The sequence below is a fragment of the Macaca thibetana genome, chromosome 19 (genome assembly GCF_024542745.1).
Source record: "Macaca thibetana thibetana isolate TM-01 chromosome 19, ASM2454274v1, whole genome shotgun sequence".
Classification (NCBI taxonomy): Eukaryota; Metazoa; Chordata; class Mammalia; order Primates; family Cercopithecidae; genus Macaca; species Macaca thibetana.
Window position 1 is genome coordinate 38,671,887 of NC_065596.1, and position 18,983 is coordinate 38,690,869.

Sequence of the window (18,983 nt, forward strand, 5' to 3'; positions counted from 1 at the left end):
TTCGAAGACTTGCCTGATGACAGGCATGTACCATGTTTCTGGCTGGGACGTTTTTCTGAGTCTTGCTCCGGGCTCCGTAAAGCGGACACGGTGCCAGGGAGAGGGTTTCGGGGCGGTTGCGGGCACAGGCGGGCTTCTGCGGAGGCCCTGGCGAACGCCCCCGCGCGGCGCGGTCCGATGGCCCCACGGGGCCGCCCCTCCACTGTGAGGTCACCGGAGCTCAGCAACGTTCACTGCGGCCAGGACGCGTACAGGTCATCGAAGCAGAACTTTCGGACTCTCGCGCCTTCGCTCGTTGGCCCTGCACATAGATGGCATCAGTCTGGTCACCAACCTCTTGTAGCTTTGGGCTGGACACAGTTTCCAGTAGTAACACCAGAGGCATCAATAAGACCAGCGGACCCTCCTCGAAACCGCCCACGGCCCAACGATCCCACTGCCGCAAACCGCCCCAAAGCCAGCGCCGAAAGTCGAATCCGAAAGCCCCGCCCCGCGCAGGGCCCACCCGAACGTTTCCCCTTCCTGGGCCTCCATTGGCCAAGTCTGAACGGTCGCACGTCGAGGCGCCTTATGGGAAATGTAGTTCACGCCCCGCTTCAGGAGCTAGCGGCGCCCTCCGTTATCGCCTTGGCAACGACCCAGCCGCGCCGCGAGGAGAGCCGGGAATGGAGGTCGTGGCGTGAGGGGCGCCGAGCTACGGGAGGCGGAGGCCACGGGAGTTCCGGGAGTTCCGGCGTTGCCCGGCAGTCCGCAGTCCTCGGCGGGAAATCTGTCCCGGCGCCCCAGGAAGCTCTGCGTGGGCCGGAGTGACTTTCTCGCGATCCCCTGGGCGAGGTGAAGGGCAAGGACCCTTGCCGCGCCTTCCACGCTCCGTGCCCCACCGGCGAGTGGCTCCATCTTCCTCAGACTTGTCGCTCGCGGACAGGCGCCGTGGGTCTCCCGGGCCTCCGTACCGTCCTCCTTCCTCGCGGCTCCGGGAAGCGGCTCCCTGTCTTCGGACGCATTTCAACCGCGCGGGGAGAGCTTCCTGAGAAGATTCCACGGCGGCCGAGGGTTTCAGCCCCTGGGACGCGTTTCAGCTGAGGCCGTGGGTCCAGGCCACGGATTCCGCCCGCACTGTCCGATGGCCGGGGAGGCGGAGGTGAGCAGAGGGTGCCTCCGAGGAATGAGGGGGGCCGCCAAGTGGGGGGCGGCGTGTGCCAGGGCAGTTGGAGGAGGGCAGGAGGTCTGCGTATGGTTCTCGGGGGAGGTCTTTGATGCAGGGCTGGGGCATGCCCTTGGCAGTGGGAGCCATTGGAGATGTGCCTCAGGACTGGGACAGGATGGGGTCGTAGTTGCTGTGCCAGGCACTCTGGAGCCGCATGTGCAGAACGGCGTGTGGAAGGCCAGGCGATTGCCTATAGGGTAAACTGGGGAGGTTGTGCTGAGGGTGTAGAGTTTTAGGCATTCTGCTGTCCATTTTTGTGCCTGTCGAGCAGGAGGCAGACTGGACCCTGGGACCAGGTACTTGGGACCTAAGGGAGAAGGATGAGCATAGGTTTGGTTGTGTCTGAGAGAGGTGATTTCTGGGACTGGAATTGGCAGGCAGGAGATAGAGTGGAGCCTGTGTGCTTGGCCCTGCACATAGATGGCATCAGTCTGGTCACCAGCCTGTTGTCGCTTTGGGCTGGACACAGTTTCCAGTAGTAACACCAGAGACATCAATAACACCAGCAGCTCTGATATTCCTCTGGGATAGGAGAAGGAAGGTATAAGGGTATGTGTAGGGAGTATAGTGAGGAGGGGTTTGGGTCTCATAGGGAAGGATAATGTCGGGGAGATGTGATAGGACCCTGAGATACAGGTCAAGGGCCTGAATATGTCCATCTGTCCATATTTTGGTTGTTTTTTTCTGCCCATCATTGACCCCAAGGTTCAGTTGGACCCATCATTGCAGGGCTTGGTGATGTTTGAGGATGTGGCGGTATATTTCTCCAGGGAGGAGTGGGGGCTCCTTAATGTGACCCAGAAGGGCCTATACCGGGATGTGATGCTGGAGAACTTTGCACTCGTTAGCTCACTGGGTAAGTCTCTCACACTGTCCCTCAGCACACTGACTACCCCCGCATTTTCCCCATGCGAAGTTCTGTCCGTAACGAAGCCAAACCACAGGATCTGTTTCTTCCCAGATTCCCTGTTGTAGGTGTTGTGGGTGGTGGGACTCGGCTGTGTGCTCTTTCTCTGCCTTTCTCTGAGCAATGCTGTTGGCAGTCTCAACACCTCTTGCCCCAGGAGCCAGTGGAGCAGGTTTTGGGGGTCAGATGTTTCATAGTTTGCCCACCAAATCCCACCAAGCTCTGCCTCTTCCTGGCCAGTGACTCTTGAAGACATGGCTTCTCTGTGCTCCGGGTTTTGACTTCCTACAAAATAAATTTTGCAGGGACCTCCCTGGGCCAGCCTTGACCCATGAATTTTAATCAGAACAGTTTGAGGAATATTACCTTTTTTTTTTTTTCCTTTTTTGCGACAAGAGTCTCGCTCTGTTGCCCAGGCTGGAGTGCAGTGGTGCAATCTTGGCTCACCACTACCTCCGCCTTCAGGGTTCAAGCGATTCTCCTGCCTGAGCCTCCCGAGTAGCTGGGACTACAGGCTTGTGCCACCATGCCCGGCTAATTTTTGTATTCTTAGTAGAGATGGGGTTTCACTATGTTGGCCAGGCTGGTCTCGAACTCCTGACCTCATGATCTGCCCACCTTGGCCTCCCAAAGTGCTGGGATTACAGGCATGAGCCACCATACCTGGCTTGATGCTATTTTAAATGGAATTGTTTTTTTAATTTAATTTTGGACTGTTTGTTGCTAGTTGTAGAAATGTAATCGGTTTTTGTATACTAATCTTGTATCCTGTAGCATTACTAAGTCTGTTTATTAGTTCAAATAGTTTTTTAGTGGATTCCTTCCTATTTCCATATATAAGATCATGCCATCTATGAATAGAAATAGTTTTACTTCTTCCTTTGCCTCACTGACCTAGCTAGACCCTCCAGTACTTTATTCAGTAGAAATGGGGAGAGAAGACATCCTTGTTCCCTATCTTGAGGGTGTTCAGTCTTTCACTATTAAGTATAGTGTTAGCTGTTGGTTTTTTGCAGATGCCCATTTCAGGTGAGGAAGTTCCCTGCTCTTTCTAGTTCATTTAATGTGTTTACTAAGAAAAGTCACGGTCAGGTGCAGTAGCTCATGCCTGTAATTTCAGCACTTTGGAAGGCCAAGGCGGGTGGATTACCTGAGGTGAGGTCAGGAGTTCAAGACCAACGTGGTCAACATGGTGAAACCCCATCTCTACTAAAAATAAAAAATTAGCTGTGAAAGGGGGCACATGCCTGTAATCCCAGCTACTTGGGAAGCTGAGGCAGGAGAATCGCTTGAACCTGGTAGGTGGAGGTTGCAGTGAGCTAAGATTGTGCCATTGCACTCCAGCCTGGGCAGAAGAGCAAACTCCGTCTCAAAAAAAAGAAAAAAGAAAAGAAAGGTCCCTAGATTTTGTCAAATGCTTTTCCAATATCTAATGAAATAATTGTGTGATTTTTGTCCTTTCTTCTGTTAACGTGGTGTATTACAATAATTGTCTTGTTTTTTTTGAGACAGAGTCTTGTTCTGTCTCCAGGCTGGAGTGCAGTGGTGCGATCTCGGCTCACTGCAACCTCCACCTCCAGGGTTCAAGTGATTTTCCTGCCTCAGCCTCCTGAGTAGCTGGGACTATAGGTGCACACCACCATACCCAGCTAATTTTTGTATTTTTCATAGAGATGGGGTTTCACCATGTTGGCAAGGATGGTCTCAATCTCTTGACCTTGTGATCTACCCGTCTCGGCCTCCCAACAGTAACTGATTTTCAAATGTTCAACCTTGCATTACTGGGATAAATTCCCTGTCATGGCTTATAATACTTGTTTTTTTTTTTTTTTTTTTTTTTTTTTTTTTTTTTTTTTTTAGACAGAGTCTTACTTTGTCACCCAGGCTGCAGTTCAGTGGCACAATCTCGGCTCATTGTAACCTCCACCTCCTGGGTTCAAGTGATTCTCCTGCCTCAGCCTCCCGAGTAGCTGCGATTACAGGCATGCACCACTATGCCCGGCTAATTTTTTTATTTTTAGTAGAGACGGGGGTTTCACCATATTGGCCAGGGTGGTCTTGAACTCCCGACCTCAGGTGATCCACCCGCCTCGGCCTCCAAAGTGCTGAGATGACAGGTGTGAGCCACCATCCCCGACCAGTGGTGTAGTTTTCTTATAATGTCTCTGTATTGAGTATGAGGGTAATTTTGGCGTCAGTGGATGAGTTGGGAATGTTTCCTTCTCTTCTGTTTTCTGGAAGAGTTTGTTAAGTATTGGTGTTGATTCTTATTTCAGTGTTGTTAGTATTCACCATTGAAGCCATCGGGGCTTGGGGTTATGTGCCTGTTGGGGGGAAAGTTTTTTAATAACAACAAGAAAAACCTCTTTGTTACACTTTTATTTAGACTTTTTTATTTCTTCTTGAATCAGTTAGTTTTGATAGTTTGTGTCTACTCGGGAATTTGTCCATTTCATCTAAGTTGTCTAATTTGTTGGCATACATTTTTACATAGTATTTCATTATTTTTTAATTTTTCCATTCCTGTTTGAAGTTGTATTGAGTCTTCTCTCTGTTTCTTGTCACTCTAGGTAAATGTTTGCCAATTTTGTTGATTTTTTCAAATAACCAAATTTTGGTTTGTTGATTCTCTTTTTTTAATCTCTGTTTCATTTGTTTCTGCTCTAATATTTATTATTTTTCTCCTTTTGCTATCTTTGGGTTTAGTTGTTTTTCTTTTTCTTGTTCCTTGAGATGTAAAGTTAGGTTATTGGTTTGAGATCTTTTAAAATATGGGTATTTATAGCTATAATGTTCCCACTAAGCACTGCGTTTCTGCATCCCATAATTTTTTGTTGTGTTTTTTTTTCTTTTTCTGTTTTCTTTTTTTACTTTTTCTTTTTGAGATGGAGTCTTGTTGCCCAGGCTGGACTGCAATGGCGCAATCTTGGCTCACTGCAATCTCCACCTCCTGGGTTCAAGTGATTCTCCTGCCTCAGCCTCCCAAGTCGCTGGGATTACAGGCATGTGCTGCCATGCCCGGCTAATATTTTTGTTTTTGTTTTTGTTTTTGTTTTTGTTTTTTGAGATGGAGTCTTATGCCGCCCAGGCTGGAGTGCAGTGGTGCAATCTTGGCTCACTGCAACCTCCGCCCCCCAGGTTCAAGCGATTCTTCTGCCTTAGTCTCCCAAATGGCTGGAATTACAGGCATGTGCCACTACGCCTAATTTTTGTATTTTTTTTTTTTTTTGTATAGACGGGGTTTTGCCATGTTAGCCAGGCTGGTCTCGAACTCCTGACCACAGGTGATCTGCCCACCTCGGCCTACCAAAGTGCTGGGATTACAGGCGTGAGCCACCGCGCCTGGCCTAATTTTGTATTTTTAGTGGAGACGGGGTTTCTCCATGTTGGTCAGGCTGGTCTTGAACTCCCGACCTTACATGATCCACCTGCCTCGGCCTCCCAAAGTGCTGGGATTACAGGTGTGAGCCACCGCCCGGCCTGTTGTGTTTTTATTTTCATTCCTCTCAAAGTACTTTGTAATTTTCTTTTTTTTTTTTTTTTTTTTTTTTTTTGAGATGGAGTCTCGCTCTGTCACCCAGGCTGGAGTGCAGTGGCCGGATCTCGGCTCACTGCAAGCTCCGCCTCCCAGGTTCACGCCATTCTCCTGCCTCAGCCTCCCGAGTAGCTGGGACTATAGGCGCCTGCCACCTCGCCCGGCTAGTTTTTTGTATTTTTTAGTAGAGACGGGGTTTCACCGTGTTAGCCAGGATGGTCTCGATCTCCTGACCTCGTGATCCGCCCGTCTCGGCCTCCCAAAGTGCTGGGATTACAGGCGTGAGCCACTGCGCCCGGCCTACTTTGTAATTTTCATATGATTTATTTGTTCTTTGACTCTGGATTTTTAGGAATGTTTTGTTTAAATTCCTTAAATTTGTGGGTTTCCCAAATTTCTTTCTGTTGTTGATTTCTGTTTTAATTCATTTGTGGACAGAGAACGTACTTGATGTTATTTCAGTCCTTTGAAATCTGTTGAGACTTATTTATTTATTTGTTTGTTTGTTTGTTTGTTTTGAGACAGAGTCTCACTCTGTCGCCCAGGCTGGAGTGCAGTGGCACGATCTCGGCTCACTGCAAACTCTGCCTCCTGGGTTCATATCATTCTCCTGCCTCAGCCTGCCGAGTAGCTGGGACTACAGGCGCCCGCCACCACGCCTGGGTAATTTTTTTTTTGTATTTTTAGTAGAGACAGGGTTTCACTGTGTTAGCAAGGATTGTCTCGATCTTCTGACCTTATGATCCACCCGCCTCAGCCTCCCAAAGTGCTGGGATTACAGGCGTGAGCCACTGCACCCGGCCGAGCCTTATTTTATATCCTAACAAATGGTATGTTCTGAAGACCGTTCCATGTGCACGTGACAATGTATATCCTGCTGTTGTTAGATGGCATGCTCTGTAGGTGTCTGTTAGGGCTAGTTGGTTTTCATTGTTGTTCAAGTCTGCTATGTCCTCGTTCATTTTCTTCTTTGTGGTTCTATTCATTATTGATGGTAGGAAATTACAATCTTTACTATTGCTGAACTGTCTGTTTCTTCAGTTATGTCAGTTTTGGTTCACAGAAAGGCTTTTTTTTTTTTCCTTTTGTTTGTTTGTTTGTGTTTTTGAGACGGAGTCTCACACTGTCCCCCAGGCTGGAGTGCAGTGGCGCGATCTCAGCCCACTGCAAGCTCCGCCTCCCAGGTTCATGCCATTCTCCTGCCTCAGCCTCCTGAGTAGCTGGGACTACAGTTGCCTGTCACCACCCGGCTAATGTTTTGTATTTTTAGTAGAGATGGGGTTTCACCGTGTTAGCCAGGATAGTCTTGATCTCCTGACCTCGTGATCCACCCGCCTTGGCCTCCCAAAGTGATGGGATTACAGGCGTGAACCACCGTCCCTGGCCTGTTTGTTTGTTTTTGAGACAGGGTCTCACTCTGTTGCCCAGGCTGGAGTGCAATGGTGTAATCATGACTCACTGATGCTTTGACCTCCTAGGCTCAAGCAATCCTCTCACTATGGCCTCCCTAGTAACTGGGACTGCAGGTGGTGCATGCCATCATGCCTAGCTAATTAAAATAATATATTTTTTGTAGAGTTGGGGTCTTACTGTGTTGCCCAGGCTGGTTGCGAACATCTGGGCTTAACGATCTCCTACCTCACTTTCCAGAGTGCTAGGATCGCAGGCATGAGCCACCATGCCCAGCCTGTTTCTTTTACTACCTGTCGCCCGCAGGACTTGCACCTTCGAGATCCCCTGTGTTTTCCCAACTGGAGAAGGATGAACAGTTGTGGGTGCCCAGCTGGGTGGATGTGACTCTAGTCAGCAGAGCAGAAGCCAGGAGAGGTTTTGGTCTTGGTAAGTGGCATGGAGGGGAATACCTTGGTTTCAACAGTGGGCTCACAGAATGCTGAGTATCTGCATACACTGTTACCTTGGTGTTGAGGGCAGTGACCATACCTTATTTCCTTCCACCTTTCCTGTCTTATCTGGACACTGTGCAGTCTGCCATCTCTACCATGACTTTCGGGCCCCGCATGTTCCTGCCTGTCTGGCCTGTGTCTCCTCATTGCCCTTCTCTGTATCTGTGCAGAGCTGTCTATTATTGGCGACTCAGTGCGTGTCTTGAGATGTGCTCATATCCTTAAACAGGTATTTGAACTTCAGCCCATCCTTAATTTTTACTTAAACACTAGCTACTACTTTGGAATCACATTTTGCTGGGTCTAGATGCATGCCTCCTCATAATGCTTGACTGTCCCCAGCAGCCAAGGCCCTGCTGAAACCGTTTGCAGAGGGGTGACTTGGAGACCCCACTTCTCTTCCCTGCACTGCATCCTATCTTGTGCCTTCACCTCAGTTGAGGTTTTCCTTATTCTGTAGTCTGGTGGAGCCATGTTCAGTTGGGCCAGGCTTTCCCAGTCCAGACCTTTCCTAGCAACCTTTCAGCAATTCTTTTTCTTTTTTTTTTTTGAGACGGAGTTTTGCTCTTATTGCCTAGGCTGGAGGGCAGTGGCGCGATCTCAGCTCACCGCAACGTCCGCCTCCGGATTCAAGTGATGCTCCTGCCTCAGCCTCCCGAGTAGCTGGGATTCCAGGCATACGCCACCATGCCTGGCTAATTTTGTATTTTTAGAGGAGACGGGGTTTCGTCATGTTGGTCAGGCTGGTCTTGAACTCCTGACCTCAGGTGATCTGCCCAGCTTGGCCTCCCAAAGCACTGGGATTACAGGCGTGAGCCACCGCGCCTGAGCCTTTCAGCAATTCTATGGAGTCCCTTTGGGTGTGTCTGACATGCACTGGTGATGAAGGTACCTCCTCTCTCTAGTTCAACTCTTAGTAACAGATTCATCTCTGCTTTCAGATGGTCTATGTAGAGTGGAGGATGAGAGAGCCCGTCCTAAGCATCTAAAGAGCTACAGAGTCATCCAGCCCCAGGACACTCATGGTGAGGGGAAACCAAGAAGGCACAGTGAGCATGGGGCAGCCTTCCCACCTGGTTCCAGTTGTGGGCAACAGCAAGAAGTCCATGTGGCAGAGAAGCTGTTCAAATGCAGTGACTGTGGGAAGGTGTTCTCAAAGGCCTTCGCCCTCCTTGACCATCTGATAACGCATGCTGAAGACAGACCCTTCAGATGCCCAGCAGGCAGAAGTGCTTCCAAGGAGAAGTCAACTCACATTAATCCCCGAAAAATTCGACCTGGAGAAACAGCCCATGTGTGTAATGAGTGTGGGAAGGCCTTCTGTTACCCGTCCAAGTTGAGGAAACACCAGAAGGTTCACACAGGCATAAAACCTTTTAAGTGTAGTGACTGTGGGAAAACCTTCAACCGCAAAGACGCCCTGGTTCTACACCAGAGGATTCACACTGGAGAAAGGCCTTATGAGTGCAGCAAATGTGGGAAAACCTTCAGTGTTCTGTCTACCCTCATTCGGCACCGGAAAGTGCACATTGGAGAAAGGCCCTTTGAGTGTACAGAATGTGGGAAGTTCTTTAAATACAGTAATAGCTTCATTCTTCACCAGAGAGTTCACACTGGAGAAAGGCCTTTTGAATGCAAGCAATGTGGGAAAGCCTACGTGACCCGTTCAGGCCTCTATCAGCACTGGAAAGTCCACACTGGGGAACGGCCCTATGAATGTAGCCTGTGTGGGAAAACCTTCACTACCAGATCCTACCGCAATCGGCACCAGCAGTTCCACACTGAAGAGAGGTCTTATGAATGTACAGAGTGTGGGAAAGCCTTCAAACATAGTTCCACCCTCATTCAGCACAAGAAAGTCCATACTTCAGAAAGGCCCCAGGGGGACAGCTCACATGGGAAAGTCATTAGCTGCTAGCACCGTGTTCATCAGGAAGGGTCTTTTTGCAGGAAGGAGATTGAGGAGAGTGGCCATGAGAGTGCCATGTGAAAGAAGCTAAACCTTGTACATCCCAACATCCACCCCGGGGAGAGTTCCCATGTGTGCCTGGCGTGTGGGAAGCTTTCAGGAGCCACACTGCACTCTGCATTGCCTGTGGCTGTTGGGAGTGTCACATCACTGTCAGTTTATCCACCGCCATCCTCCTCTGTCCACCCCGTAAGGTCCCTACAGCAAGTGGGACAGGAGACCTTGTGCTCCTTGCTCTAAACAGTAGAGAATCATTAATGGTAGAGCCCAAAACAGACCTCATTCCCTACCCCTGACTGGTTTAGCTGTGGACATGACCCACCTCTGGCCAGAGGAGCTGAGCTGGTATCTGCTGGGGGCTTCCTGGGAAGGTTTACCACTTTCATGGACATGGTTGACATCATACGTGGTATTTGTCATGCTCTAGCATGGACTGTCTCATACTGCTCTGGACTGTGTGGCAATAAAGGCTTTATGGTTTAAGCCGCTTAAATTTTTTTTTTAAATATTTTTGAGATGGTCTTATTCTGTTGCCCAGGCTGGAGTGCAATGGTGCCATCATAGCTCACCGCAACCTTGAACTCCTGGTCTCAAGGGATCTTCCTGCTTCAGCCTCCTGAGTAGCTGGCACTACAGGTGTGTGCCATCACACCTGGCTAATTTTTTTTTTTTTTTTTTCGTAGACACGGTCTCGCTACATTGCCCAAGCTGGTCTCGAACTCTGAGCCTCAAGCTATTCTCCTGCTTTGGCCTCCCAAAGTGCGGGGAGCCACTGTGCCTGGCCTAGTTTTTTTAGAGACAGGGTCTCACGCTCTTGCCCAGGCTGGAGTGCAGTGGTGTGATCCTAGCTCATTGCAGACTTGAACTACTGGACTCAAGTGATCCTCCTGTTTCAGCATCTTGAATAGCTAGGATTGTACTGGTGTGGCACTATGCCTGGCTAATTTAAAAAATTTTTTACAGAGACAGGATCTTGCTACATTGCCCAGGCTGGTCACGAACTCCTTGCCTCAAGCAGTTCTCTTGCCTCAGCCTTCCAAAGTGCTGATACTATAGTTGTGAGCCACTGTGCCTTGCCAAGTCACTTTTAATATTGAGGTTCTGGGGCTGGGCGCCAGTGGTTCACACCTGTAATCCCAGTACTTTGGGAGGCTGAGGCGGGCAGATCACGAGGTCAGGAGATCAAGACCATCCTGGCTAACATGGTGAAACCCCGTCTCTACTAAAAATACAAACAAAATTAGCCGGGTGTGGTGGCGGATGCCTGTAGTCCCAGCTACTTGGGAGGCTAAGGCAGAAGAATGGCGTGAACCCGGGAGGTGGAGCTTGCAGTGAGCCAAGATCACACCACTGCACTCCAGCCTGGGCAATAGAGCAAGACTCCATCTCAAAAAAAAAAAAAAAAATTGAGATTCTGACCCCTGTACTTGGAGAGATTGTTGAGAATAGAATCAGGCACTATCACCATAAGTTGAGGGAATGGCTTTTGTGGGGGTGGTCTCTTGAGTTTTTTCTGCCTCAGTGGGGATGGCAGGATGACAGAAAATAGCTCTAATCAAGGTTGGCCTAATTTGTTTTGGCCCCTGAGTCCTCCAGGGAAAGACGTGTAGCCTGGATGTCAGGCTTTTTTTTGTGGGTCCAGAGCTCACCTTGAGGAAGGGAATAGTTGGTGAGAGATCTTCTGTATGTTTATGGACAGAAAAAGTTGCGTTCTTTGTTCCCAGGGAATGTTCCAGAACTTCCAGCATTAGTCAGAAGGAGCTATTTCCATTTTCAGCTCAGAAGCCATATTCTCCAAAATCTGGAACATGGAGGTAAGTTCTAGACCGACTGTAAAACCCTTAGGGGCCTGCTGGGTAGAGTAATCTGAGTATAGTAAGTGGGCATAGAAATAGTGAAGCAGTATGGAGTGAAGTGTCTGGTAAACAAGAGGGCTTGTGCCAGTTCTAAAGACGCATCCACAAATGTTCCAGCAACTGAGGTTTCATGGAGTGAGGGCACCAGAACTCAGCAATTGCAGACCTGTTATTTGTAGCAAGCTCACTGTCAGCAAATAATTTACAGACTTTATGGATTCTCATATACTCTCTGGGCTGTTCTCTTCTCATGGCCATTATCCTGAGACTGAAGGATTCTGTAGTCGTGGGATGTGCCTTTTCTGACCTGGCCAGTACTCCCGGTGTCTCTGGATGCTGTGGCCTTTTCCACTGTCAAGTTTTTGCAGTCACAGCGTCAGGGCTCTCCCTCTAGGGCTCAAGGGAGACAGGTGGGGTAACCAAAGTATGGATCCAGATCTTGGGGTTTATGGGGCCTTTTCCAAGTCTTGCTCTGTCACACAGCCTGGAGTGCAGTGGTGTGATCACGGCTCACTGCACCCTTGACTTCTGGGACTCAAGTGATCCTTCTACCTCAGCCTCCTGAGTAGCAGAGACTACAGGTGCATGCCACCATACCCAGCTAATTTAAAAAAAAAAAAATCGTTTTAGGCTGGGCGTGGTGGCCCATGCATGTAATCCTAGCACTTTGGGAGGCCAAGGTGGGCAGATCACTTTAGGTCAGGAGATCGAAACCAGCCTGGCCAACATGGTGAAACCCCGTCTCTACTAAAAATACAAAAAAATTAACAGGGCATGGTGGTGGGCACCTGTAATCCCAGCTACTTGGGAGGCTGAGGCAGGAGAATTGCTTGAACCTGGGAGGCAGAGGTTGCAGTGAGCCAACATTGCACCACTGCACTCCAGCCTGGGCAACAGAGCAAGACTCTGTCTCAAAAAAAAATTTTTTTGGCCGGGCGCGGTGGCTCACGCCTGTAATCCCTGCACTTTGGGAGGCCAAGGCGGGCGGATCACGAGGTCAGGAGATCGACACCATCCTGTCTAACACGGTGAAACCCTGTCTCTACTAAAATACAAAAAAAATTAGCCGGGCACGGTGGCGGGTGCCTGTAGTCTCAGCTACTCGGGAGGCTGAGGCAGGAGAATGGCGCGAACCCGGGAGGCGGAGCTTGCAGTGAGCCGAGATGGTGCCACTGCACTCCAGCCTGGGCGACAGAGTGAAGACTCCGCCTCAAAAAAAAAAAAAAAAAATTTTTTTTGGTGGGGGGTCAGGATTAGTAGCTTATGCCTGTAATGCCGGCACTCTGGGAGACTGAGGTGGGAGGATCGCTTGAGCCGAGAAGTTTATGGCAACACGGCAAGACCCCATCTCTTTTTTTTTTTTTTTTTTTTTTTTTGAGACGGAGTCTTGCTCTGTCGCCGGGGCTGGAGCGCAGTGGCCGGATCTCAGCTCACTGCAAGCTCCGCCTCCCGGGTTTACGCCATTCTCCTGCCTCAGCCTCCTGTGTAGCTGGGACTACAGGCGCCCGCCACCTCGCCCGGCTAGTTTTTTGTATTTTTTAGTAGAGACGGGGTTTCACCGTGTTCGCCAGGATGGTCTCGATCTCCTGACCTCGTGATCCGCCCGTCTCGGCCTCCCAAAGTGCTGGGATTACAGGCTTGAGCCACCGCGCCCGGCCTCTTTTTTTTTTTTTTTTAAGAGATAAGGTTTTGCCATGTGCTCAGGCTGATCTTGAACTCTTGGGCTCAAGTGATCTTCCAGCCTCAGACTCCCAAAGTGCTGGGTTTACAGGTGTGACACTCTTCCTGGCTTATACCCAATTTTTTTTTTTTTTTTTTTGAGACGGAGTCTCACTCTGTTGCCCAGGCTGGAGTGCAGTGGCGCGATCTCAGCACACTGCAACCTCTGCCTCCTGGGGTCAAGCGATTCTCCTACCTCAGCCTCCCAAGTAGCTGGGATGATAGGCACCAGCCACCGTGCCTGGCTAATTTTGGTATTTTTAGTAGAGACGGGATTTCACCATGCTGGCCAGGCTGGTCTCGAACTCCTGACCTTGTGATCTGCCCACCTCAGCCTCCCAAAGTGCTGGGATTACAGGCGTAAGCCACCACGCCCAGCCTATATACCCACTCTTAAAGACATACAAGATGCTAAATGTTATTCAGAATGGGCTAGAAAATGGGTGGTAACTTCCGGGTGTTGCCAAGGCAATGGCAAACTGCCATGGCAATGACGGGCCTGTCTTGTGGGGAAGTGCTTTCAGCCTCTTGCTGATTTCAGCGTCTTCAACCTGCTCTGGAGTAGAGTTCCATCTGCCTCCTCCCTCAGCTTCACAAAAATCCATTGAGGGAGGAATTACCTTCATTTTCCATTGCTTCCCCACTTCCCCAGCCTGTGCACTCAGACTGGCTGCTGGATAGGATATTGATCACCTTGCTGCCTATGGAAATCTCAGTGCTGGCCGGCGCGGTGGCTCACGCCTGTTATCCCAGCACTTTGGGAGGCCGAGGCAGGGGGATCACGAGGTCAGGAGATTGAGACCATCCTGGCTAACACGGTGAAACCCCGTCTCTACTAAAAATGCAAAATATTAGCCGGGTGTGGTGGTGGGCGCCTGTAGTCCCAGCTACTCGGGAGGCTGAGGCAGGAGAATGGCGTGAACCCAGGAGGTGAAGCTTGCAGTGAGCCGAGATCGTGCCACTGCACTCCAGCCTGGGTGACTGAGCGAGACTCCATCTCCAAAAAAGAAAAAAAAGAAATCTCAGTGCTGCTTTTTTGGGGTGAATGGATGCCAATTCAAATTGTTAAGTTTTTTTTTTTTTTTTTTTTTGAGACGGAGTCTCCCCATCGCCCAGGCTGGAGTGCAGTGGCGCAGTCTCAGCTCCCAGGTTCAAGTGATTCTCTTGCCTCAGCCTCCCGAGTAGCTGGGATTACAGGCGTGTGGCTCCATACCGGCTAATTTTTGTATTTTTAGTAAAGACGGGGTTTCACCATGTTGGTCAGGCTGGTCTCAAACTCCTGACCTCGTGATCTGCCCACTTTGGCCTCACGAAGTGCTGGGGGATTACAGGTGTGAGCCACTGCGCCCAGCTGTGTAATTTTAAAAATGTAATTTATAAAAGCATAAAATTATGAAATACTTAGAAATAAATTTGACAAAATTATGCAAGACTTGTACACTGAAAACTACAAAACGTTGCTGAGAGAGACTGATTGAAGAACACCTAAGTAAATGAGGACGTTTACCATGTTCATGAACTGGAAGTCTCAATATGTTAATCCTCCCCAAGTTGATTTGCAGATTCAATGCAGTCCCAATAAAAATGTCACTAGGTTTTTTTTTGGTTTTGACTTGCTCTGTAACCAGAGCCAGAGTGCAGTGGTGCAATCTTGTCTCACTGCAACCTCCGCCTCCCAGGTTCAAGCAATTCTCCTGCCTCAGCCCCTCAAGTAGCTGGGACTACAGGTGCGCACCACCACGCCTGGCTAATTTTTGTATTTTTAGTAGAGACTGGGTCTCACCATGTTGGCCAGGCTGGTCTCGAACTCCTCACCTCAAGTGATTTGCCCACCTCGGCTTCCCAAAGTGCTGGGATTACAGGTGTGAGCCACTATTGGCTTTCTTAAAAACAGAAATATACTTGCTAATTCTAAAATTCACATGGAAATGCAGAGGACCAAACAACTTTAAAATGAATAAAGAATTTATATAGCATGATTTCAAGACTTACTACAGAGCTACAGTTAAAAAAAAAAAAAGACAAATTAAGTAGAACCGAATCTAGAAATAGACACACACAGATCATCAATTGATTTTAGAGAGAGCAGCAGAGGTAATTCAGTGGAGGAAAGTATAGTCTTTTCAACACAGAGTGCGGGAACAATTGGATAGCCATACTCCAACAGAAGCAAAGAAAACAGAATGGAAACCTTGATCCTTAAATCACACCGCATTAAAAATTAAATTGAGAGGGGGCTCCAAGATGGCTGAATAGAGGCATCTGGCAATTGCCTCTTCCACAAAGAGGCAACGAAATAGCGAAATAGCGAGGAGATTATCACATTTTGAATACGGTACCTAAGAGAAAACGATGGAATTCAGCAGAGAAGTGACAGGAAACACCTGAGGCACAGAAGAAGGAAGTTAGAATCCAACTTGGCTGGGAGAGGCTCCCGAGTGCAGGGAAAGGGAAAGTGAGACATCCTCAGTGGTCCAAGTTCCTACCATGGTCTCCAGCCATCCCAGTCACAAGAGATCCCCTTCATCTTTTTTTTTTTTTTTTTTTTTTTCTGGAGGGCAGTGGTGTGATTTCAGTTCACTGCAACCTTCCCCTCCCGGGTTCAAACAATTCTCGTACCTCAGCCTCCCAAGTAGCTGGGATTACAGGTGCCCACCACTATGCCTGGCTAATGTTTGCATTTTTAGTAGAGACGGGGTTTCACCATGTTGGCCAGGCTGGTCTCGAACACCTGACCCCAATTGATCCACCCGCCTCCGCCTCCCAAAGTGCTGGGATTACAGGTGTGAGCCACTGCACCTGGCCAGATCTCCTTAATCTTTACAGCCCCTGAGACTAGCATAGGGATTTGTCTAGAGTTTGCATAATGACATTATTCCATACAGGGAGCTCATGTGGTGTCCCGCCTCCCCCCACACCCCACCCCTTTCACTGCTGGACCTAAGGTCAGATGCTGCATGGCCATATTTGAGAGACCAGACTGTATCGTGCCTTGGGACCCAACGACCCTGCATCTACACAACCCTGGAGCCCCTCTGACATCCCCCTACATCCATCTTTAAGGCTGCAGTGGCTGTACAGGGGTTGGACCCAGCAGTGTGGTCGGGTCCCCTGCACTCTAGCAGTGTAGTTCCACATCCAAGGCAGTGTAGTTCCCCTGGAGGTTGCCCCGGGGACAAGGGGAGCCAAAGTGTGTACTCCCCATAGCCTGAGAGCTGCTTGCCTGGGGCTGCTGCCACCAACAGCAACCCTACTCCCCTCCCAGTATCAGGGCCACCACACACTTGCACACACCCTGAGGACAGGTTCTCCCTGGCACAGATGCCGGCAGTGGTGGACAGGGAAGCACCGGTGATTCCTAGGACTCCAGGTAGTGTGCTTGAGTGGTATCCACACTGCCTGGGGCCCTAGAGATCGCCCTTCCCTGTCCTCCACTGCTGGCATCTATGCACTCTTCCTGGGGGCCTGAGGATTTGCCCACTCAGTCTGTTGCCACCACCAGCACCCTCCCATACCTGCCACCTGGGGTTCTGGAGACTGGTCAGCCCTGCCTGTTGCAGACAATAGTAATGCCTGTGTATGCTGCCTGGGAACTTGAGGATTGTCCCGCCACTGGTGCCATTGCCCATGCCACACATGCTTCCTAGGGGCCCAAGGACCTTGTTTGGCCCACCTCTGCCACTGCCGGCACCTGAGCAAGCCACCTGTAGGCCTAAGAATTAGCCTGCCTGATTTCACCTGTAAAGATACATAAAGACCGAAAGTAACACGATGGAAAAAAGTACTCCATGCAGATAGAAAATGGAGTAAAATGGAGCGAGAGGAACTAATAAAACCTACTTTAAGTCAAGAGGCCTAGTGTGATGGTACACACCTAAATTCCCAGCACTTTGGAGGCTTAGGTGAGAAGATTACTTGAAGCCAGGAATTAGACCAGCCTGGGCAACATAGTGAGACCCCTGTCTCTACAAAAAGAAAAGAAAAAGACAGTAAACATCATTATAAATGATAAAGAGATCAACTTAGCAGGAGGATATAACAATTCTCAATATATATGTACCCAACACAGGAGGACCCAGATATATAAAGCAAATATTCTATCTAAAGAGAGAGGTAGACCCTGATACAGTAATAGGAACTTTAATGCTCCACTCTCAGCATCAGATAGATCATCTAGATAGGAAATTAATGAACACTGGATTTATTTTTTTATTATTATTATTATTTTTTGAGACAGAGTCTCGCTCCGTCGCTCAGGCTGGAGTGCAGTGGCGTGATCTTGGCTCACTGGAAGCTCCGCATGCTGGGTTCCCATCATTCTTCTGCCTCAGTCTCCCGAGTAGCTGGGACTACAGGCACCTGCCACCATGCCTGTAGTCCCAGCTACTTGGTAGGCTGAGGCAGGAGAATGGCTTGACTCAGAGAGACTGATTGAAGAACACCTAAGTAAATGAGGACATTTACCATGTTCATGAACTGGAAGTCTCAATATGTTCAACAAGAGTGAACCTCAGTCTCAAACAAAACAAAACAAACAACAACAACAAACAAGCAAAAGGAAAAGGAAAAACACATGTTGGGAGAAAATATTTGCTAAATATATTTGACATCTTTTATCTCAAATATATAAATAACACAAGTTGATTATAAGTTGATAATCATCCCAAGTTAAAAATGGGCAAAAGATCTGAACAAACATTCTTTGAAAGAAGATATATGGTTATCAAATAAACACTTGAAAAGTTCAATATCACTAGTCATTCAGGAAATGCAAATTTAAACTATGATGAGATACCACTACACATTTATTAGAATTATTAAAATGAAAAAGACAAACATACAAAAATATGGCAAGAATGTGGAGCAACTAGAACTCTCAGTGAGTTCTAATATAAGTGTCGTAGTTTTTTTGAAAACAGTTTGACAGTTCTTAAAATGTTAAACATAACATAAAAGCTGGGTATGGTGGAGTGCACTGGTAGTCCCAGCTACATTGGGCGGGAGGATCTGTTGAGCCCAGGAGCTCAAGTCCAGCCTGGGCAACATAGCCAGACCCCATCTCAAAACAAAAAAAACAAACATACACCTACCATATACCCCCAAAATTCCACTTCTAGGTATCTACCCAAGATAGTTCAAAGGATACATTCATACAAGGACTTGTACACAAATGTTTATAGCGGCTTCATTTGAGATAATCAGAAACAATTTGGCCAGGCGCTGTGGCTCATGGCTATAATCCCACCACTTTGGGAGGCCAAGGCAGGTGGATCATGAGGTCAGGAGTTTCAGGCCAGCATGGCCAATGTGGCGAAACCCTATCTTTACTAAAACTACAAAAAAATTAGCCAGGCATGGTGGCGTGTGCCTGTAGTTCCAGCTACTCAGGAGGCTGAGGCAGGGGAGTTGCTTGAACCCGGGAAGCGGAGCTTGCAGTGAGCCAAGATGGAGCCATTGCACTCCAGCCTGGGTGACAGAGCAAAACTCTGTCTCAAAAAAAAAAAAATGGGGTCTTGCTCTGTCGCCCAGGCTGGTCTTAAATTCCTGGGCTCAAGTGATCCTCCTGCCTTTGCCTACCAAAGTGCTGGGATTACAGGCGTGAGCCATCGCGCCTGACCAAATCTCTTTTCTTTATAAACTGTCTAGACTTAGATATTTCTTTTCTTTCTTTCATTTTTATTTATTTTTTTGAGACAGAATTTTGCTGTTATGGCCCAGGCTGGAGTGCAATGCTGTGATCTCAGCTCACTGCAACTCTGCCTCCTGGGTTCAAGCATTTCTCCTGCCTCAGCCTCCCAAGTAACTAGGATTACAATCGCTGCCACCATGCCCGGCTAATTTTTTGTATTTTTAGTAGAGACGTGGTTTCACCATGTTGGCCAGGCT

The 18,983-nt window shown here is 48.7% G+C and overlaps 2 protein-coding genes across 3 annotated transcripts in view; one reads left to right on the forward strand and one right to left on the reverse strand.

Moving 5' to 3' along the window:
- ZSCAN18 (zinc finger and SCAN domain containing 18) overlaps positions 1-18,983 on the reverse strand; it is a 407,087-nt gene that overhangs the window by 313,189 nt on the left and 74,915 nt on the right. The window lies entirely within an intron of this gene.
- ZNF584 (zinc finger protein 584) lies at positions 431-10,015 on the forward strand. 2 transcript variants are annotated; one of them, XM_050768680.1, is made up of 4 exons: positions 431-1,141; positions 1,913-2,063; positions 7,366-7,488; positions 8,495-10,015. In XM_050768680.1, exons 1-4 carry the CDS (start codon positions 1,124-1,126, stop codon positions 9,469-9,471), a joined length of 1,269 nt encoding a protein of 422 aa, XP_050624637.1. In that variant the 5' UTR covers positions 431-1,123; the 3' UTR covers positions 9,472-10,015. The 2 variants fall into 2 exon arrangements, with proteins under 2 accessions (XP_050624637.1, XP_050624635.1); XM_050768678.1 differs by lacking the exon at positions 431-1,141 and having other exon boundaries at positions 1,314-2,063.